We start from the raw sequence: 22,607 nt of genomic DNA on the forward strand, positions 1-22,607 counted from the left end.
TCACAGCTGAAAAAGTACTTTATTAGATTTTTTTTTTTTTTTTAAACAATTTTGATTTATTTTGGTTACACTCTCTGTATAATAGACTGAGCAGAATCTCACCCGGTTCCCTACGCTCAATAAAGCAACTACAGATACATTACAGAAATCCCTCACTGCTTCTAACGTGCAGCCAGATGGGGTCTTGGAGCCGGCTCCCAATCATCGGTGGCTTTTAGACCCAAACCAAGCACCAGGCTCTTAACAACCTTTGTCTTGTTGGCTCTTGCCCGGTATCGTTCAGATTCGTCGTGGCTCTGATCAATAGCGGTGCTGACACAGATATGATGAGCTGCGTGGTTCCCTCCGGTCACCACCGCTCAATGATTTTTCCAAGCTCCAATCTTCAGTTGAAAGGGATAAAAAAATAACAAAGAGCTCAGAGGTAACAAACACTGGGGCATTTCTCATGATGCCAAATTAGTTTTGGTCCTCTCCGCTTGGGCTGAGCATGCGGGATGTTCCTGAGATGCAGAGCCCCCATGGCACCAACTTGTGTCTGGGTGTCTTCAAATGAAGACCATCACTGGTGCTCTTCAAATGAAGCACATTTCGGTCCCAGCAGCAGTTGTGGAGGGTTGGAGCTGTCACCTCACCCACTGCTCACACCGGGATCCAGTGGTCAGGGATGCTGGAGTTTCTCCTCCAAGCTGAGCTTGGTCCTAACCCTTCACACAACCCTTCCAGCTGGAGACGAGCCCAGGAGTTCAAGGCAATTTAATCCAATCCTTTGCATTTTGAAGGGATGCCACTTTGGGGGATCCAGAAGATCTCAAAGTTGAGCCATGAATGTGCCCAAGGCCACGGTGATGGTCATGCACTTGACTGGCTTCCAGAAGCACATCCACAGATGCAGGATTAGCACAGTGGGGTTGGTGCCCAGGACCTCCCAGCCTTCCAGAAGTGAGGATCTGCTGTCCCACTGCCCACAGGCAAAGCACAAAGGGTCAAGGAGCCATAAAGTGGTCCCACAGGAGGCAATCAGGGTTGCACAAGGGCTGGGAAAGGGCTACGGGCCCGGGAGTTGAGTGGGAATGCTTGGGGACAGCTGAGAGCAGCCCCTTCCTTGGCAGGGCATGGCTCAGCGCTCTTTGTGCCTTCAGCCTCCTCCCTTAAATTCCATGGGAAATCACCCAGGGTCCCGTAGAAAAAGGACTTTCCATTAACGGGTAGGGAAATGCAGGGGTTCAAGGCTGAGTGCTGAAAATGTTTGCTTCCAGTTTCACCACCCAAGTCAAGTGGAAGGGGTGAAGCTTTCACAGAGGCTGAAGTCTCAGGAACGGAATCACAGAAAGGTTGAGGTTGGCAGGGACCTCTGGAAGTCATCTGGTCCAACCTCCCTGCTCAAACAGGGCCACCCAGAGCAAGGTGCCCACATCTGGAAAATGTAGCAGACATCTTCAGACAGGTTTGTATCCATCACCGGATGGCCGTCCCTTTTTTTTTTGGTTACAGGCTTTGATAAGAAAAAGAGCATCACAGATATATATGTATATACTCTTACATATATATATATATTTCCTTTTTTTTTTTTTTTTTGACATAATGTCCATAGTTTCTGCACAGGGTGCAGGTCCAGGAGAAGACCTTCATGTTGCTGGTGGGCAATCGCACCCTGCCGGTGCTCGAGGATGCAGAGAGGTGCAATCCTTGGTGCTTTCACCGTGGTGCGGAGCAGGATGGCTCCCGGCTCTAGGGACCGTGAGACTCGAAGAACAGGAGAACTCCTCCAAGTCATCAGCTCGTGTAATAACCTGAAGGGTCTGTAAGGCTGTAGAGGTGCCATGTCAGGCTGGCAGGGTTCCAGCAGGAATGTTTCACGCTCGAATCTCTTTCCGTGGCTGCGTGGTTGGCTCTTGCTCTACTCCTCCTCGCAGTGTGAAGTGTGGATGGGGATGGAAGCACCGCTTCTCGCCGGAGCTACCTGGATGATGGGATGCATGCCGAGCTCTCTCCGTGCCACAGGTCTTCAACACGTGTTTACGCCTTTCCTCCCAGATTCCCTTTTTTTTTTTTTTTTTTTTTTTTGGTCCACCTATGCTGTTTTAGCCACCACCAAGTCGAGGAGCTGGTAGGGGCGGGATCTGTTCTTGGTGTACCCCTGGGAGGGGGATGTGAGGAGCTGGGTAGCCCTGGAAAGGTGACGCTGCCTCCTCCGAGTAGGTGGCAGCTGCTGGCTTGGCTAACGCTGCCCCAGTCCCCACCTCAGGACAACCGAGGCTTGCCAAGAGTTTGATACCAGCAACACAGGCGGCGATGCCACGGCCTTTTCACCGTCCTGAAGCCACCAAGCTGCCTGAAGCCACCGCTCCCTTGCCAAGGACTTGAGCTGGCCCAGCCCTGCAGCTCCTCCCAGCTGGCTCTGCCGGAGCCCGATGCCCTTTCCAGCCCAGCTGCCTGCGATTCACGCCTGCCAAAGCACTAAAGGTTGCGTGCTGCAAGGGGTGGTGGGGAGCACAGTGCTGGTTACAGCAGCAGCAACGCCATCCTTGCCGCAAGCAGGAGGGACCACCAGGAATTCAGGGCTGTACCGGTGGGTGGCCCCAAGGTGGGTCAGCCCTGGGGCTCTGCAGCCGCCAAAATTATGGCCATGCAGCCCAAAGGATTGGGAACTGGAGGAGGAACAGTCTGCTGGGGGAATTTCCATCCCATACCTTCCTCCAGGCAAGCGCCTGGGAACAGAGAGGCAAGGCAGGAGGAGCTGGTGGCCGGCATCTATGGGGAAACCGCGATAGCACCGGGGCTGCCAAAGCTTTGCTGCTCGAGGAGCGTGTGCCCAACATGCCTTATCTTGGGGGCTGGAGCCCGCAGAGGAATATTGGGCTGTGTTGGAGGATGCCAGCAGTGGTGCGCTGGCTCAGGGGACACGGGAGCATTGTAGGGCGCCGAGTAAAGAAACAGCCTTGGCATGGATTTGCACGTCTTGGGTTATCTCTCTGCAGAACCAGGCAGCATAAAGTGAAGCGGATGGGGGAAAAAATAAATCAGGACTGAGATGTTCTCAGAGAGACACAGTGAGAGCTCTTAGAGTCAGGATACGTGCACGTATCAGTGTGAGATGTCTGTTTGGGACTGGGGCAGGCCACCTCCAGCTGGAGCCCAGCTGGGTGATGCCTCTGCCTGCAGCTACTGCGGGGCTGCTTCAGGCAGGGAAGAGGATGCTCATCTCATCTCCTTGCTCCCTTGAATTTCAAGGACTCTTCCAGAGCACAGAGGTTATGTGAATACAAATTACATTAGCATGCCAAGTAACTCTGTCAGCAGTTTCTTATTAAAGCACTTGGTCCCCTCTGTAGTGGGCATTTCTAGCCAAGCTTCCCTTTCTTCACTGCTAACAGTCAACTGGGCTCTCCGTTACATTCAAGCTCATGTAAGAAACAGTGAGAGGGTTGATTCCAATATTCTCCTTCTTGTCCCACCACGCACAAGCTGTTGCTACTTATTAAACATTTTAAAATCCCTGCTGCCAAAGTCCCCTAGAGACATTTATCTGCCATAGTCATAAATGACTTGCCAGCATGCTACTCAAAACTGCATTTCCCAGCCAATAAATACAAGCTCCAGAATCAGGAAAAGCAGGGTTTGGCTTGCTCTAATTTTCAGTGGTATGTCACTGGGATACTATAACTACTTTTAAATTCAAATCAGCTTCCTAAAAATTATCTGGTTTTATCAGATACAGCACAGTGGACTGTTAAACACGTAGCCTTGTGTACTGAAACACTATACATTTAATGAAGTTATGCCATTAGCAAATGTACAACATGGGTGCATTAAATCCACCTATAGAACAGCTCTACGTATGAGAGAGAGAATTTATTTTAGCTTTTCTCAATAGAGCAGGAGTCCCTTTCTTGGCTTTTGCTAGGTTTTAACTAAAACCAGGATTTGCGCACACACACAAAAACAAACAAAAAGTATCTACTCTCATAATGAAAAAAGACTGATTTTTTTTCTTTTTTTATTCCAGTTCAGGAAGGAAGAGAATCATCTTGCAAGTTAATATAATCAGCTCCTTTGCCTCTATAATCTACTTCTGCTCAGCAGGAGCCCCCAAAAAACACTTTAAGTCCCAAGTGAAACGTGAAAACTACTTGTAAGGTCTCTTTTGAGGCACATGATTCGGACGGTCGGTCGCTTTCGGCGCTCAGGAATCAGTGTCGTCTTCCTTTTCCTTTCTTCCCAGGAAGAGCTCTCCGGCACGCCGTGGGCTCCCCATTTTTTGGGTGGAAGGCTATCTGTCCCTGCCCCAAACCAGAAAGGGTTAGGATGACACAAGTTAGCACAGACACCCATTTCGCACTTCACACCTACGGACGTACGTTGACGACTCCCCACTTCAAATTCCTCACAAAGGGGAAAAAAAAAAAAGGACAAGAGACAGTAAATGTCACTGTGATCACACTACGGCAAAATATACCTTCTGTTCATTGCAAAAAACGTGTGAAGGCCAAATTAAAGGGGAAAAAAGTATGTTGCATGAGTTACAGTGCAACCGTATTATTCCTTTTCTTTCTATTTTCCTCCCCCCCACCTTGTTCAGTTTAGAAAAAGGATTGAGTACAACACAGTCAGGTAAGTGGCCACAAAAGAGTAGCTGTCTTTGGCAAGAAGTCACCGTATGGACCCTCTCTGTCACCTTCTGCCCATCTCGCTCTGTCTCATGAAGTGGATGTTGTTGGCGCTGTCTGAGAGTTCTGGGTACTGCTCCACTGAGATCACAAAATAGCCGTCGTAGCCCTGTACCCGGCCTGTGTTTAGCACTTGCTGCTTCTCCCCTTCTGTCCACGAGCGAATACCCTCCTCCCCATCCCGCAGTCTCTGCTGTTCTCGGGCCCAAGCTTGGGCGACGGCACGCTGGCGGGCCAGCTCCAGGACGCGGGCCTTCTCCTCGTCCAAGGTGGTCCCGTAGCGAGTGTTCAGGCACAGTGCGCCGTACTGGAGCTGGATGTCCGTGTAACGTCTAGTCCTTCCACTCAGCACTGTGTTGATCTGGGACACCGTGACATTCACGCCGTTCTCCAGGGTCCTCCGCCCGCCGCTGAGGCCCAAGATAGACAGGTCGCCCTCCGACGGCCCTTGCTTGATGAAATAGTGCGTGTCCACCCCGTCGATGGTGAAGTGCAAGTTCTCCAGGTAATGGGCGTTGTTCAGGATGGCTGCGATCCTCCGCCCATCCTCGTTGGCCACACTGATAATGTCGGTGGCCACGCGCCCGTCTTTCATGGCGAACTTGACGCCTTTGCCAAAGATGGAGCCTCCAGAGGCAAAGTTCTTGTTCTTCTTGACGTGCCGGCACCCGGCGATGCTGGAGCTGTAGATCCGTTCGAAGCGCTCAAGGGTGACAAAGGCCTTCAGTTGCTTCTGCACTTCACATTGGACCCCCAAAATTGACTGAGAATGGAGAGAAAAAAGAAAAAGATATCTTAGAAAGAAAAGCCTGATGACCCTAAGGCATTATTTTGCATGCTGGAGACCAGCGGAACATTTCATGAGGAGCTCCATGTTAGCTTTTTTTCCTCATCACCTTCCTTCAGATTTTTAATTCCTTTTAGTGGAAAAGACGTGCCAGGTTATTCCCCCTAGTATGCATTGTTTCAATAAATAGAGCTGTATTTACACTTACACATAGAAGGGGGTAGAGGGAGAAAAGGAGTTTTTGCTTTAGGAGTGTGGGTGTCTAGTTTGGACTCTCCCACCTGGCTGAGCTATTATTTTGTGCTTCAGTATTTTTTCTCTGCAAATAAGAAATCATTCATAGAGATTCCAATGGCCATTATGCTTTATAAAATGCTTTGAGGTTTCTGTGACAAAGTGTGAAAATATTTTTAACAGTTCCCTCTATTTTAACTTCGCCTTGTAACTTTTTGGGCCACCTTCAATAGGCCTGCATCGCAGGTACGACCCTTGAAGTGGCTACAGCCCTTCTACATCCCATTTCAGCCTGCCCAAAGCAGGCTGTTCAAAACTCAGGGAGCACCCTAAATCCAACCCCTATTCCCTGAAGACCCTCTACAACGTGCCAGGCTCCCTGAACTAGGGCCAGCCATACCTAAGGTTCGAGTTTTAGCTTATATTGAAGAAAAACTGCAGAGAGACAACAGCCTGGATCATTTGTAGTCAGGTACAATACAAAGTCACTTTTGCTGTTAGCGTATAATAGAGCAAGCACACAGCGAGTCAGCAGCTCATCATTACTGCAAAATGTCTTTGGAAATGCTCTCATCAATTCATGGCAGCGCAATCTTCTTACAAACCCTTGCTCATGAACAATTATTTGCTCAAATTTCACAAAAGCAAGAGGATGCTACGACAAAACTCTCCTGGCACTGCCAACGGCTGGGTTCAATAAAGTAATGACATCCAGGATTAAAAATAGGCTACAAAGGAAAGTTTGCTGCACTCCAATTATTTTGAGGAAATTTAACATCCATGAAGGAGATTGCCTTAAACAGTCCACAAGCTGGAGGCTCACATCCTTCCCTGCCTGTAAGAAGACATTTCAGACAATGCAGACATTTCAGCAGTGACCTCTACTACGACTTATGGTGAGGGAAGGGAAATGAACCCTCGCTTCCCTGGTAGCCATTTCCAAGGAAGGGTTTCAAACCATTAGAAACAAAATAAAGGATTCTGCACTGTGACTTGCTCAGTGGTTATGAGCAGTTTTGCTCTATAAAGGAGAAAACTATAAAAGAACAGAGGTACACAAGTTTAAGGGCAAGTTTTGGGCTGAATCAACATTGAAATACCTAAGACCTAAGACTTACTTTTATTCAAAGTACCAAGAAAGCTGCAGAAGCCCCCTTCCCTCCCCCTTTTTGGTTGCTAGCATAGTAGCTGGAGCAGCCATAGGAGCTCTTTCTCCCCATGCTGCCTGTGGGGGATCTCACATACAGCCCAAAGAGCGATCTAATTAACAGTCTGATAGCTCCCCCACCAGCTGAACAAGGGCTGTAATTATGGAAAAGATGGACGTAATTAATGAAGATGTCACCGATGATGGACAGGGAGCAATTAGGTTTCTAGACTCCATGAAACACTTACAGTTCTGCATAAGTGCATATTGCACACCCTTCATTAGGTATTTCATCTTAAGAGGTGTTTAAAAGGGGATGTATTCTTCTCAGGTGCATCTCCTATAGGCTGACTCCAGGTGGTCCTTCCCCACAACCCAAGCATGCCACATTGCTCTTCCATCTTGCTCAGTAACTTTTGTAAGCAACGGGAAAAGTTCTTTCTCATCACTCCCACTGCATCACCATTTCTGCAAGATCTTTCACTCAGGAATGTAAATCAGGTCTTCTGCACTGCATTTCTATGTCCTGTGGTCATTTATCTGTCACCATCTCTATATATACATCGCTATATTTACCAGAAGTTAAGTGGTCAGGGATCCCTAGAATTAATTAATTGCAGCAGCTACTCAATATCACCTTGGGGAAGGGAGCTTGGATATGTTGGACAGCACCAGGCATGGTTTAGGCCAGAAGGACATAGTCCATAATATTGTGTTTATGCTGCTAAATGAGAGAAGCCTGGGCAGTGAGGTCTTGCACTAGACCTCTTATCATCCCCACTAGTTAATTTTAATTAATTAGAATTAAATAACTTTATTTTCAGCTCCTGGTTTGGCTTCAGATCCCTCCAACTGCTCTCTCTGAATGGCTTCAAGTAGCACCAGGGGAGGTTCAGGTTGGAAATGAGGAGACATTTCTTCTCAGCAAGAGCGGTCAGGCATTAGGATGGGTTGCCCAGGGAGGTGGTGGAGTCACTGTCCCTTGGGGGTGTTCAAGGCAAGGTTGGACGTGGTGCTTGGGGACATGGTTCAGTGGGTGACATTGGTGGTAGGGGGATGGTTGGACCAGATGATTTTGAAGGTCTCTTCCAACCTCTATGATTCTATGATTCTATGTTGTTACTCTAAAATGTTGGTTGGTTGTCACAGCTGTACAGTGACGTTTAATGGATGATGTCCTTGAGTTTGCCATTAATTCAGGAAGGCCTGTAACCTGTTTGGCACACTCTGTGATAGGTACAACAGGCAACAGCTCTGACATGCTCTACCTTCATCAAGCTCTACAAGCTCTGTCACGCTGGGACCCTCTGGCCTGAGGTCAATTTTTTTGATTTTCAGCTTTATGGTCAAATTCCCAATAAATTTGAATTTAGATCAACAATTGTCCACTACAAAATGTAACCCAAAATTTTAAAGTCTTTTTTACAATTTATGACCCAATAATAGAATACATGACCTTTCCTTTATCTAATCACATGCTGCCTTCATGACGTTATATGAAGTCATACAATTTCCACAGCTCCACTGTTCATCTGGATTTCATTTAGAAGGAAAATAAGCAGCACCCACCCCTCTACTGGCATGAATTGGAGGTTTAAGGGATTCCACATGAGCTAACAGCAATGGCACTGTCACTTTCTGCCTGAAGACACTCAGACAGGACATGAGGCCAACTGGCTTGTTGGTTCTCTCAGCCTCCATCCAGGACACATCTCCTCTGTACAGGGAAAGCATTTATCTTGTTGCATGGACAACAGTAGAGCTGTTACTGGCACTGCTCCTGGTGGCTAAAACAGAGGTGAAATGACTGACCAAAGCCACAGAAATGGACCTTCTTGACCTCTAGCTGTATGACCACTGCAGTTGGCAGGTTTGTGAGGCTGGGGGCTTTATCCACCTTTGCTGGCAAAGTAACTGGGTAGTACTTGCCAATCTATGGGTGTTCCAGCCTTCTAGGCACCTGCTTCTCATGCAGACTTCAGTGTTGGCTTCAGGACTGATTCAGTTGCCCATAAACCCGTACACTGATGTCTAGTGTGATCTGAGATGCCCCAGAGTGCCTGCAGCTTCTTCGTGGAGCAGTGAGAAACAAAAGCTCTGGGTGATCTGTGCTCTGTTGGACATCAAGTTCACAGGCAGGGGCCTAAATTTAGGTGTCTCCATCTAGAACAAAATCACACCCAAAAGGTCTTTCACTGGAGAATGGTTACAGGGCTTCTAGATTAAGGCCTTTTTTTATCATAACATCTCCCCATCTTTTGTTTTGTAGTAGGAGAAGACATGCAATGCAGTAATACCAAACATCTCTTAACTATTATAATAACTAAACTCTGTTATCTGCAAATAACTCTGTTATCTTGAAAATGAGCCCGCAATCACTTTGAAATGACTTTTTGAGTGCATTGCATTTCTTTGATAAAACAAAATGATATTTGGGAACAGCATTTTTTTAAAGAAAGAAAAACAAACCCATCCAGTAGACAACAACAACAACAACAACAACAACAACAACAAAAACACCAAATTCAGGCAAACCAGGGCACAGCTAGCTTTGTATGCTCTGCTGTGAATATACAGGGGGGGAGGCAAACAGATTACACACAGTTCAAAGTGGAAGTGTATCCCTGACTTTGCAATTACAGTTTCTGTTTCATCTTAGAACTCCTTTTAATGAACTGGAAAGGAAGAGAAACAGAAAATTTCCGTCCAAGGCTGCAGTGGTGTATAGTATTCTCTAAAAAATGCCACTGCTTTTAGCAATTGTAAAGGAAGGCATCTATAAAACCAGCATTAAGGCAGAAAGAGGGGAATTCATAGTTGTTTTATTTCAATATTTGTTCTTAGATGTGAGTGACAAATAGGTTGGGTTTGTTTTTCCTCACAAACTCTTTTAATCAGATGTCCTTAGGTGACATTTCACTTTATCTAGTAACAACCCATTGGAGAGAAGAGAACGACCTTCATCATTTCTTTCCTGCTGCACGGAGCTCAAGAGAACGGCACATTACAGAGCTCTCTGAATAGCCTCTTGCATTTTGCCTGCACCTCTCGAGGATTCGAAATACCATCGCCAGATACTATCATCTGTTGTTTTTAAATACCGCCTTCCAGTGTGAGACTGAAAGCTTTAATTTCCCATCAAGGATCCAAGATGTGAAATACGTGAGTACGTTTCCAAGTTTCTCTACATCCTCTGCCGTTACACACAGTTAGGTGTTTTTCCGACTACCATATGGGTTACAACGCGGAAAGCCACTTCTTCCAAAACGCTTGGCCTGAGCTACGACTTCCCAGCCTTCAAAATCCTCCACTGTTAACTCCCTGCTACGGATGCCCTCTCTCATGGTGAACCCCTCAGGACATAGCTCCCAAGGTCTACCCAAGACCTAGGTCACCTGGTGGAGGGTGGCTGGGGGGACACCCTGCCTTGCTAATGCTTGGGCTTGGAGGATAGGTCTCTCCTCCATCCCACCTTGCTAACTCTTGGGTTTGGAGGACAGCTCTCGTCCACCCCGCCTGTGCACGCAGCTCTGGGGGGGTACTAGGTTGAGCTAGCATCATGCAGATTTCCATCTGTGGGGAAATAAAAGGATTTGCCTCCTTTTCCTGCTCTTCAGTTTTCATAATGCTTCAGGATCTTAGTGTCTTGGAGACTTCATCTCTTTTCCACATCAGATCAAGTGAAAACTGGCCAAAAGGTTCACAAAACATTTTTGTGTTTGATGGACAGGTGTTTGGTGGCTGATGGACAGGCACGTGGACAGCGTGATGGCCCACGCTTGGGACGAAGCACCCCCAAAGTGAGGATGTTCTCCCTGAGTGATGAACATTGGCAAGAACAATCCCTCAGAAGGGGAGGAATGTCCTTGGGACATTTTCTCATGGGATGGAGAGAAGTATAGTGAATGATATGATGTAACTAACGATAGAAATGCTGATTCCAAAACATCCCTTCCTGCAAATAAGAGTTGTTCTGGCTCCGGCAATTACCTGACAGTTCAATACGACAAAAGAGAAAGGGGAAAAAAGGGAAAAAAAAAAAACAACGAGAAATTGGATTCAGGTGCAGCAGCTCCACAATATGCCAGAGGTCACACGGAGTCCCCTGGTGGCCAATAACACTGAGCTTGTTCAACAAACAATTTAGTGGCAGCCTCGTGGACACAGGGGAGAGGGGGAAAAAAGTGCCACACAACAGAGTGCTGGATTTTAAATGTCACTCCAGAGCTGCAGGGGGTTAGTGCAAAGTTTATGACATGCTGGCTGTTTCTGAGCTGGTGGATGCCCACGGTCAGAATGATCTCTCCCATCTTCCAGCCCTGCAAGGCAAGTACTGACAATGTTTTGGAAGGAGATGCCAGGCCCCTCTGGTTATGCACTCCGAAGAGATATGATGCAGCCAGTTCCTAGGAGTTAGTTGCTTTGCTGTTGTGCTCCTGTTATTCATTCCTCTCCGATAAAAGAACTGACTCAATCTGCTGGGCCACGGCTTTGATCAGTGGAGCCAGTGGAGTAACTCAAATTTCCTTTGGTCTATTACAAGGGGCTATGTGACCCAGAGAAACCAGGGATCGGAAGAGGCAGAGATGAGAAAGCTGTGGTACATCATGCAGTGAATATCCCCGGATTTCAAACAGAATGGTATTGTTGAGTGCCTTGTCCAGGCTACTTTTAAAAGATAAAATATCTGCAGTTTCTTCCTAATGCTCTGGAAGGGCACTCCACAGTTTGATCAATCTCATTAAACAAAAATATTTCCTGAACTTCCATTTAACTTTGTTTAATTTTGTCATTTGTTTTGGGAGGATTTCAAAACTTTGTATTTTATTCCACATGCTTCATCAAAAGATACGGGGAGAACTGGTGAGCGGGAGGGCTGGATGGTGTCTGAGTGTGTGTGTGTGGCTGGAAGGGCTGGGAACAAACAGAGCTGCATGTGAAAAATCAGTGTTCAGTGCATGGATAGGTTTAGGAGAAAAAGGATCGTATGCTCAGGTATAAAATGTGAATGAATTTAGTTTATGCAAATACATGTCTACATTATGCTGGCTATGACAGAAAGGAAGGGAACCCTGCTCTACAGCATTTGAGAGCCACTTGCTATCACAGCATGATCCTGCAACTGTAGACTAAAATAAAAATGCTCCTGTTTTGTTGCTGTCATAACACAGGAGAAGAAAATGAAACAACTTGCAATGGTTAAATTCCACTTTCAACACTGTGATTGTAAAGTGACTCATCTGGAAGCACCATAGCTGCATAAAGCCCTTGTTTACCAAGCAGGTCCCTGCACAGACCTGCACAGACAACTGCAGCTTCTCGGTTTACAAACCCGAAGGGGACGAGGAGACTTCCTTTTTATTGCTCATTCAGGCAGATTCACCTAAAATGGGTGGCTGGAAGGGGGGGTTCCTTGGTTTTATTTCCGTATAAACAAGTGTCAGACTTCATCTCAAGCTGCCAATTAAATTATTTGGCTATTCAATAAGTTTAATAACACTGAAATTATGTAATAATAACATTATTCTTATTATTATTAACACTAATCTCTGCTGCAGTTCTCTGAGTGTTATCATCTACTGTACATAATAATTTTGTGCGGTCTCTGAATGAGCCTTCCCTGTTTGCCTTCTCCTGTACAGCTTTGCCTGGGGAGACTGTGTCACATCAAAGCTGGGGAAAAATCCTGAGGCTATTTCTCATTACAGAAATCATCTCTGGTAGCATTTCATTGTTTAATCCGAGGAAGAGAGAAACAAAAGAGAGGTGTCTGTGCTCCACAACACAGCTCAGTTACTGTGGTGTAACGGTTTTCAAGCATCAACGCAGCCACAGTAGCAAAAGTCATCGTTCTTTCCGTCTGCTTCTATTGTAAAGTGATATGTCTTAATTTAAATCTCTCTTGTTGAAGTCAAAGCTGGTACATTTTAGCTTGTCTTCCCTGCATCTATGAGGCTCAGTACTGAGGCAGGGCTGACACACGACTGTGTAATTAATTCACAGTATCTTGTTCATACCTCTGAGTGATACCTTGGGGCTGGGGAAATGTGACACTGTATTTTACCTCCTGGTTTAATAATTTGTGTACAGGACCTCAAGAATCCACTGCAGGACAGTGAGATTTCAGTAAAGGCTTAGACAAAGAGCCTAGGAAGGCAGCTGGGATCATTCCCACTTGCTACCATTACCATTTTATTAGCAGAAGTGTTAAGAGCACGTCTTGATCTCCCCAAACAAATCGGTGCCTCGCAGCTCCGCAGTATTTGAATACACAGCAATAGCAAGCAGGAATCTATATCCTAAAGAGGATTCAGATTGAAGAGATAAAAACAACCCCAGAATAAAATCAGGCTAGGTAGGAAAGGAAAGAGTGTCCTGAGAGGGAAATGACTGTTTTCAAGGTCATACAGCTGATAAGCAGTAGGGCTGGGAGTAACCCAGGGCTCTCAGACCCTGACCCAGTGTGCTAACCTTTAACAGTGCTGCCTCCACCTTTCAGCTGAATAATTCCCAACAGGAAGAGACGGAGAAATGATTGGGCAGTAAAAGCTTTTTCTTGCCAATTTTATCATTGAATTTTGTGCTAGCATCTGCCAAAATGGCTTGTGATGCAGGCCTGTTTTTAAAAGCAGGACACAGTGGTTTGGGATTAAAACCCCTCAGGTAAAATGAAAGTTGACTATCAGCTAAAACTTCTTTCTGGGGAGACCCACGGTAATGCAGAATAATTTCTTAGGGAAGTGCTGGGACTTTTTTTTAAAAAAAGATATTTTAAATCAGACTGAATAAATTAAAAATAAAAATAAAAAATCTGTAGAAAATGGTTCTTAATCACAGTTTACTTTCTTTTGCCTCCAAGAATCCTTGGTGCAAAGGCCAGGACCTTTGTCTGCAGTATGTGGTAGTTCTCTCTTGTTTGACAAAAAAACAGTAATGCTCCATCTCACTGAGTGACTACCAGAAAGTATCACAGGAATAAACACAGTGGTAGTGAAGAATTTACGATGTGATTATTCAGTGAGATTTCATTACTGTAATGGGGAGAGACAAGCTGCCTTGGGACCACTCACTCTTAACCTCCCAGCACATCTGGAAGAACAGGCTGATAGAGGGTTATTTACAAAGACCCCAAGTGGATACTTTGCTGATCAGGGTATGAAATCAGTATGCAGTCGCATGGATCACCTTGCTATTGTCCCATTCTTGGGTTTTCATCTGTGTGTGGATAAGCTCATACGATGGCTCCATGGCATCCATGTCTGGCTTGGGGTATCCGGGGATGACGTTGTGTAGCTGGAACCCAAAGGTGAGCAGCCAACTGTTGACATCTGGAAAGGAAGAGAAGCAGAAATCAGATTATCTGGTCTCTCAAGCATGGTTGCCTAGGTGAATGGCACAGATGAGGACCCTACAGTGCCTGGCACTGTAGCAGTCTGGCCACAAAGATTGCTCTCTACTCTATGTGAAGAGAACAAATCTTAATGGCCCTTGAAAGAAGTGCGTGCCAAGGCTGGGCAAGTCAATGACTTTCCACCTCCAAGCACAGTCCAAATCTGCACTTTCCCAGCTCTGAAACTTTGGCAGTGACCAAATGGCTCAAATTAAAGCCAACTCCATGGCTGTTCTACATCAGCAGCCACGAGACACTGCTCTAAAGTGACAGAGGAAAAGCACAGGAACAAAGATATGCTAAGAGAAATTGAGATGCTGCAGCTTAACTGGAAGGATTTTCCAGCCCTGCAGTCAGCTCTGAATATCTCAGCCACAATACTTCTCTTCCTGAGGCTTCTCAAAGCTTTGCAGCGAGCCAGAATACCAGGACATCCAGGATAACAGCACAGTTCTGGTGCAGATATTCATGGAAGAGGCTCTGGATGCATCCTTTGTTTTTTCCATGGCATTTCCACCTCACTTCCTTGTCATTTTTAAGAACATGCAGTTTGAGTATTACACCAGTATAAAGTCATGGCATCTTTTACAGTGATGTGAAATCAGCTACCACACCACTACCTGACCAGGTTATTTGAAAGGGCTAAATAAAAGGGGGCACAGACTGCTCACAGGTTGTAATGCCACATCCACACTGCTGGATTATTTTCCGTCCCGTAACACAACAGCCAGCCAGCCAGGCTACCTACAGGGATACAAAATCACTTTGCTCAGGCACTTTGCATAAACCCCTTAGAAGAAGTCCTTGGATGGTGAGAACACTGCTGGCTACAAGCCATAAACCATTGTTTTACACAGAAGAGGGATCACTGGCAGTAAAGGGGACATGATGGAAAACCGAGGCATTTGGGATGTCGAGGATTAGACCTAGGGAACATTGTTGTATTCCTTTGACAGAAGACTACAAAATCTTCCCTAATTTGCAAATTGCAGAGCTATTAGGAATAGTAGCTAGATGTTCTCCTGCTGGAGGAAATAACGATGAGGCTGGCTAACTCCTAGATCTGCTTGGGATCAGCATTGCTTCCCCCTTTAACTTCAGAGCGTTTGATGATCTCACCTTGTTTGCCTTCGCTGGACTGTAGAGAAGGACACACCTGCTCCAGTCCCCAAGCAATATGGTGTGCATTTGGCACACAAACAGCGATTGCAAGAAAAAGGAAGATATGAAGGTAAAGTTTAACTAATACCAGCTCCCAGGGGTCTCACGTGTTTTACGTGTAACTGGGATGGTGTTGGTGATTGCTCTGTTTCAAGCTGGATGTGCAAAGGGCTTGTTTTTCATTTTGCTAAGCTGAATAAACACTGCTGAAACAGTCCGAAAACAGGATCAATTTAAAGAATCAAATGTGCATTTTTGAATATTTTTTTTCTTTGTCCCCTATGGGCCTGAATGAATGTTTTGAAGAGCTGGTCAGAAGAGAAATTACAGATGCAAATGGCAAGAAAGGCACTTCCAGATGACTGGAGGACTGGGAGCCAAACAAACACACTATCTGATGCTTGTTTTCTTGCAGGCCAAAATGCTGAGATTGGGCAGATGTCCAAAAAGCCCTTGCAACAATCCATGTGGAAGGAGGAGGGTTTCTGTAATGAAAACACTTCTGTTCACTCAACGTACAGATTGTTTTTGGAGTGTCTTTGAAACAGAGAGGTTGGGGGGGAGGGAAGGAAATTAATCGTTTCTCATTCTCGTTTGATTATCTCTTTGCTTAGCGCTAAGCCAGCCTGCTTCCAAACCCCTCTCATGTGAAGCGAGGACCTTTGATGTCCATATTGTGGACCAGGTGGTCAGGAGAACAAAGTAAAACTGTGAAGGTCGGAATCGGTGCAGGAATCATTTTCCGAGCACTTCACAAATGTTAAAAAGGATACAGAGCAGGGATGCTGAACAGCAGAAAAATATGTAACACGTTTAGAGAGATTCAAGACAGTATTTTTTTTTTTTTTTTTTTTTTTTTTTTTTTTTTTTTATACTTCTCATAAAACTGATTTTCAAAACATTTGCAAACAGGAGTTTGTTCTTTTTGGGAAGAGGTGTTGGAATACCCAGCACAACAACAGAAAACCCACACCCAAGAATCTACCATGGGAGGAAGGTGTGGAGCTGAGAAAACAGAGGGGAAAATACTAATTTGCCAAGAGGCAGTGACAACTTTTTTGACAGAAAAGTACATTCCACATCACAGAGTTTTTTTTCAGCTACAGTAACCCTGCCAACACATTTCACAGTAAATTCATTTGAGGGCAAAGAAAAAGAGTGCTTAATGCAGACACATGTAATGGAAATGTCAGTTCAATCCATCAGGATTGCTGAAGCTGGCAGCAGAGCTCTGTGCCATGAAGTGTACAATCGCTAAAATACTCATGTTTAACAATGGGCCTCTCAAAACATAAATACCTGCTCCTCCAGCTCTCCCCTCCGCGTGCCTCCAATTTTGTACTCATGAGCTCAGAAACCTGATATTTGGAGACCAAAATGTTGCTTGCCTGTGTCCTGGGAGCTGAGCTCTCATAAGGACAGTGGGTGCTGGGGTGGGGAAGGAGGGACAGAGTGGTTCCCTGTGCCAAAATCTGGGCAGATGTGGTCATGATGATAAGGACACTCTCATCACTCACCCTGTCCATGAAGAGCCTGAAAGCTTCAGCAGAAAGGAATGGCAGAGCAGCAGCCAAGTATCATGACACTCATCCCATATCGTGACTTGTTTCTTCCACGCACAGGGTGGAAGTGGGAAAGGAGAAACTTAAAACACGAACTTGGGTTCTGCATTCTTTTAAGGCTAAAAATTGAATTTTTAAGATGATGGAAAAAGTTATTTGGTGCATATAAAATATAAAAGTATTGGATTTGGGCGTCTTGATGTTATCATCAAAGCTGGGTGGGAAACTCTTTGCTTGATCCAAGACAGCATTTGAAATTCTGTCCTGTCTGAACTTGAGCAGAAAAATAAAAATCTGTTAATATGTCACAAAGTGGCTGTTCAAATACCAGACCACTTCAAGATAACAATTTGTATTAAGATCTTTCATTTTGATTTGCTAATTTTTCTTTTCCAGTTTTCTATAGCTAGTTTATAATTAATTTGAAAAGATTGAAACTGAAAAAGGAATCTTTCCTTTCAAATTATTTTGGAATATGTCATTTAGGCGATCTTGAGAGCTGTTCGCAACATTTCTGCTGAGAAATCTCTCAAGCTCAACACTCTCCCACAAATTCCATTTTGACAAATGAGCATTTTCTGATAGGAAAAGTTATCTCAAAATATTCCCTGCCAATTTTAATTACCAGAGTGAGGCCAACACACAGAGTCTTAGTCTGCATCTTTTGGCATAGTTTACTTTCCTCATGGCATCATCTTCCCAGCTCTGGACAAAACAGCTTTTCATCTAAACAAAATACAATCTAATCCTTATGATTATTGCAGGAGAATCTGAAAGCACGAACCCTAATGGCTGGGAAAAAAAGCTGCATGAAACAATACAGGATTTTTATTTCATAACTTTTTTTTTTTTTTTGCTATTAAGCCGCTCTCGTAATTTAGGGGAATGTAAATATTGTTGTTGCATATGGGAAAGTTGTGATAGATGCAGCAAATTTAAAAATTATTGGTATCTCCTTAAGAAGTATGCACATTTGATTTGTGACTGTCACCTGGTTTTGCAATGATGATTACATGGAAGAAAGTCCCAATAGAACAGTCCTCTAAAATGTTACTACCAGTGTTGCACAAAGTATGAGCATAGGATGGACATTTAACCTCCAGAATGATTTTCTCTATAAAAAACATACATAGAGATCATGTTAACGCCATTTTACGAAGTCTTTGGGGAAGCAGTTCAGAGGTTATGTCAAGCAGTGGGGGACGTATGCCTTAAAACCTGGCCTTTAAGTCTAAAGCACTGGCTTTTTATTGACATTTAGTAGAAACTGTTAATTCTGCTGGGCAGATTAACTCTGAACTACATCGTTACTGTTGTGTGCCCTGAAATGGCTGACGATGATAAAAGGTTTAAGTTGCTGCTGCCGTTCTGCTAAAATAAATCTGCATGTCATTTGTTTAGTTGCAAATAAATCTCTGGGCAAAACTGTGTAAACAGAGCTGCCCCACCACAAAGAGAAAGGTTATCAGGACATTAATTGGTAGCTAAACTTGGGATATCCAAGGAAACAAACAACTGGAAGCAATGTAAAGAGTTTAAATGCCAAGAAAGTGAAAAGGAAACAAGTTTGGGAATTAGAATCTCAGTCTATGCTGATGAATTAAACATGCCCTCGACCATTCTCTGACACAAGGGTCACCTGGCAAAGAAAAGCTTGTGTCCATTGTATTGAACACTGGAAAACCCCATTGTGACAAGGATACTGAGAGGATCCTATTCACTAATGGCAAGATAGACACCAGTTTGTGAATATATTAACCAATTTAAATGTCTTACCTGTCATATAACATTTGATATCCTGAGAGTTGCTAATGGGGTTGTTGTTTTTGAACATATACAGGTTGAAAGGCATTATGTTATTGCTACTCAGGTGCTTCCACATATCATGGTCCGGACTCGTCCATCGACCTGCTAGCACATCGTAGTCTCTCCGTCCCATGTGGATAAGCTTTGTGAGAGGGTCGTACAGTCCTCCGTGGTAGCCGATGATGATCTGGAAGTTGGGATTGGTGTCCATATAGATCTCCCCATATGCTGTGTATAGTATCTGCTTAATCATTAAGCCAGTCCCACTGAAGACAGCCAGAGGAGTGCCAATGTTATCGCAGGCTATGTAGAATTCATCGCCGCTGCTGAGCTCCATTGCAAAGAGGTGGCCTTGGAGGTCATAATAGAGGGATGTGATCTCTGAGCTCGAGTGGTTGTACAGATGGGTGACCTTGGTTGGGTTGGTCAGGTCTGCGTAGAAGAACTGCAAGTGATGGCCATGGCTGGTTTTGCTAGATACTCTCCTTCCTAGGCCATCGTAGCGGTATTTCACGCTCCACCCACTAGCTTTGTTGTAGGCTTTGATGAGCAGGCCAGCTGAATTGTATTCAAAAATATCATTGCCTCTTTGCTTCAGGAAGCCATCTTCATCCATTTTGTACTGCACATCCCCCAGTCTAGTAATCCTATCCCTGAGGTCGTACCTGAGTGGGGTAAGGCGGGCGCTGTTTCCCGGACTCAGCAAATGGAGGTTTCCGTTTAGGTCATAGCTGTAACGCCAGAGTGGTTTGTCATTGATAGACACTGTCTGCAGCTGGCCGTCGGCATCATACTCATATGAGTACCTGGTGGTGTTTGCATAAGGGCCAACCTTCAACTCTTTCTTAACAACTCTCCCCATGTTGTCATACTGCACGGTCATCCAGTACATGAGCGACCGAAATATCTCATACTGGACCTCCTTCATCCTGCCATAGGCATCGAAATGTTTAGTGTGAGTCATGACAGCGGTGGTGATAATCTGGTTGATGTCATAGTAAATGACTCCAAATTTACCAAATTGTTCAGTTTTGCCTGACACGTCATCGTACCTGTAGAGATCGATGGGTAAAGGTGTCTCGTTGATGACTGCTTGCATGCTGGTCACCCGAAAACTGTTGTCATAATTATAGTCAAAGCGTGCATTCACCATGCCTTCCTCGGTGAAGCGGAAAATCTGTCGATCAATGAGGGGCCCTATTTGTCTGTACCTGATTGTACACGTGAACCCTTCATTCTGCAAGTTTATCGTCTTCAGCATGCCAGCAGTTTCATCATAGGTGAAACTGATCTTTGTGGTGTCGTAGAGCATCTCTGCCAACTTGGACAACTTTCCATACTTGTAGATGACACGTCTCCCTGTCCCCAAGTACAAAGTGTGGAGCAGCTGCTCATCCTCTGTGAAATCCTGAATTACCGAGGCGTTGCCTTCTGGGGGCCGGTAGATGTTCCTGTAGTAGCCGATGGAACGGATGGTTTCTAAAGTCTGCCGGGCAACGTTGGGCATGGTCACAGACGACAAGCGATCATTCTTATCAAACTCAAAGATGTACTGCCTCTGGCTGTGAAGGAGCAGCACCATGGACTAGGTGGGGAAGAGAAAATAATATATTTTAATCCTGGTTTTCAGACAAAATCATCCTCAACTCTAAAAAAACCTGCAAAATTGTCCAATCAAAAAAAATAGGGCAAGCGAGATACGTCTCCGCACCCACAGGATGAAACAGTGGCAGCTTGCAGCTGCACGACCCATCAAGCATCCCCAAGTAGGAGCAAGTCAGAGGAAGAAGCAGTTAGCACAGCAAAGGTCTAAGTTTAGAATGTTCAGTTGTTTGGATCGATATCGTGTAGCTGTCTCTACCCAAATTCTCCTTGTCAATATCTTCTACAAACTAACTAAATAAAGCTGATAGCAAGACCAAAGCAATGCTTGAAAAAATACCCTTCTGAAGCTGTCCAATGCCCAATTAACTCAGTGTGTCTATGTGTCATCTGTTACTGCCTTAGAAACTTCTGCCCACGTGCGTAGTCGTTGTCGGTGCTTTGCATATAACTGACAATCCACACAGACTGTTTAATACAAGGTGCAAGTCAATACTTTTTGCTTTTTAAAATCTATGTTACTGCAATTTCCTTAAGCTATTGTAGGGATAGGCTCTATACAAAACTTATGAATATCAGCTCCAGGTATGCAAGAAGTGGATCTACGGGACACTGTGTAATGTAACAACAAATGGTAATACCCAGAAGAAATTAAGTCCCTTGCCAACTTACACAATGAAGACTATAGAAAACACTGTGAAGTGTTTACAACAGTCTGGCTGGATTTGTACCTTGTGCTTTTTATTATGTGTATTTCCTATGAAACAAGAATAAGCTACTCAAAGAAGGGAGGATATCATACTCAATGGGTTGCTTTCACATGGAAAATCCTAGTGGAAATCCCTACTGTTCACTCCTCTGACTTTACCTGCAGATACTTTATATTGCAGTTAGCTCAGCAAAGGAATGCTGTGCTTAAAAATCAAATGCCAGAGCAATACAGCATTAAGACATGCTCTCAGTGTGACTGGGAAAGAATACTGCCCCCAGGGGAAGTTTCCGTACTATTTTCAACTGCTCTTTGGTGGTTTGGCACCAAAGTTCCTATATGCATCTTAGTGCAAGCAGAACACACAGAAAAGGAGTATTGGACTATAAGGACCAGTTATCAGCTACTGTGAAGTAATGCAGCTGTGCTAAAGTCAAAGATGTGAAGACCTTTGACACCAAATGCACCATGAGTGAGAGGCCAGTAGGAGGACTCCCACCTTCTCCAGGTAAGTGTAGCTCCATGATTTGCCGTCAGCAAAGATCCTGGATGTAATTCTGCCAGACTGATCATACTCCATCCTTTCTGACATCGTGCCCCGCTGGATCCCCGCAATGTGTCCTCCTGGGGAATAGGTGACATTGACCCCATTCAGTCTGCTGCTGGGTGACCAGAGGCTGGGCCTCCCCGCCTGGTCGTAGAGGATGCGGAGTGTGAACTTGCGGTGGTCGTCGTAGATCTTCTCTGTTCTTGTCACACGGTCGAAGTCAAGGGACAGCAGGTTTCTGTTGTGAACCTACAAGAGGGAGACGGAGAATTAGGAAGCGGGAAACTGTTTTAGTTACAAAGCCTAGGCCTGTTTCACCAAACACCTCTTTAGATCACACCAGAGACTATCCAGATCTTCATTGCCTCTGGATAAGAATTTCAAAACCAAGTGCTGGCCTAACTCTACATCTTGCTTTCAGTGAGGACAGAGGCAGGAAACCAGTGGGTACATCTGAAACATCACTACGGTGAATTAATATTGCCCATATCCCAAACTTAGGACTGCTACAGCACATGTGGTATGGACCTACAGAAAATGTCATAATAAATTGTTGCAAGGGATATTTGCAAGATATTCTGCTTATTAAATCTGGGATATAAAAGCCTTTCGCTTTCATGGATGTAAAAAAATAATACTTTTGGAAAGAAGATGAATGTTGTGTTAACATCGTTGAAAGTTGAGTTTTTCTCTGAGTTTTTACTGCATGCACTGGAGGTGAAGCCTTCCACCTGGGATGAAATACGGAGGCTTTGACCACTGTACATGTTACATAGACCAGGGACTTTTCTGTGAGAGCTGGAGTTTTAGCTTCATTGTCCTGGGGTTATTCTGCGTTGCATAATTACACTCCTGTTACCTCCACTGCCTCTGCATTTCCAAAGATCAAAGGTATCTACTTCAAAGGTAGGAGCAGGAATACATTTTCATTCAGGGACTGTAGCACACAGCATTACAAAAAGGACCTGCTAATACAACTCATGTTTAGCTGC

General features: G+C 44.9%; 1 protein-coding gene across 4 annotated transcripts in view; it reads right to left on the bottom strand.

The window, feature by feature from the left end:
- Nucleotides 1-2,091: 2,091 nt before the first annotated feature.
- The window catches only part of TENM4 (teneurin transmembrane protein 4), a 901,054-nt gene continuing 880,538 nt past the window's right edge, over nucleotides 2,092-22,607 (bottom strand). For all 4 annotated transcript variants that reach the window (XM_035330189.1, XM_035330205.1, XM_035330196.1 and 1 more), the window contains 4 exons: nucleotides 21,568-21,864; nucleotides 18,728-20,342; nucleotides 14,024-14,166; nucleotides 2,092-5,433 (listed from right to left, as the gene is read on the bottom strand). In XM_035330189.1, the coding sequence (XP_035186080.1) occupies nucleotides 4,675-5,433; nucleotides 14,024-14,166; nucleotides 18,728-20,342; nucleotides 21,568-21,864 (2,814 nt within the window). In that variant the 3' untranslated portion in view covers nucleotides 2,092-4,674. The remainder of the gene's footprint in view (nucleotides 5,434-14,023; nucleotides 14,167-18,727; nucleotides 20,343-21,567; nucleotides 21,865-22,607) is intronic.

The sequence above is a fragment of the Oxyura jamaicensis genome, chromosome 1 (assembly GCF_011077185.1).
Source record: "Oxyura jamaicensis isolate SHBP4307 breed ruddy duck chromosome 1, BPBGC_Ojam_1.0, whole genome shotgun sequence".
Lineage (NCBI taxonomy): Eukaryota > Metazoa > Chordata > Aves > Anseriformes > Anatidae > Oxyura > Oxyura jamaicensis.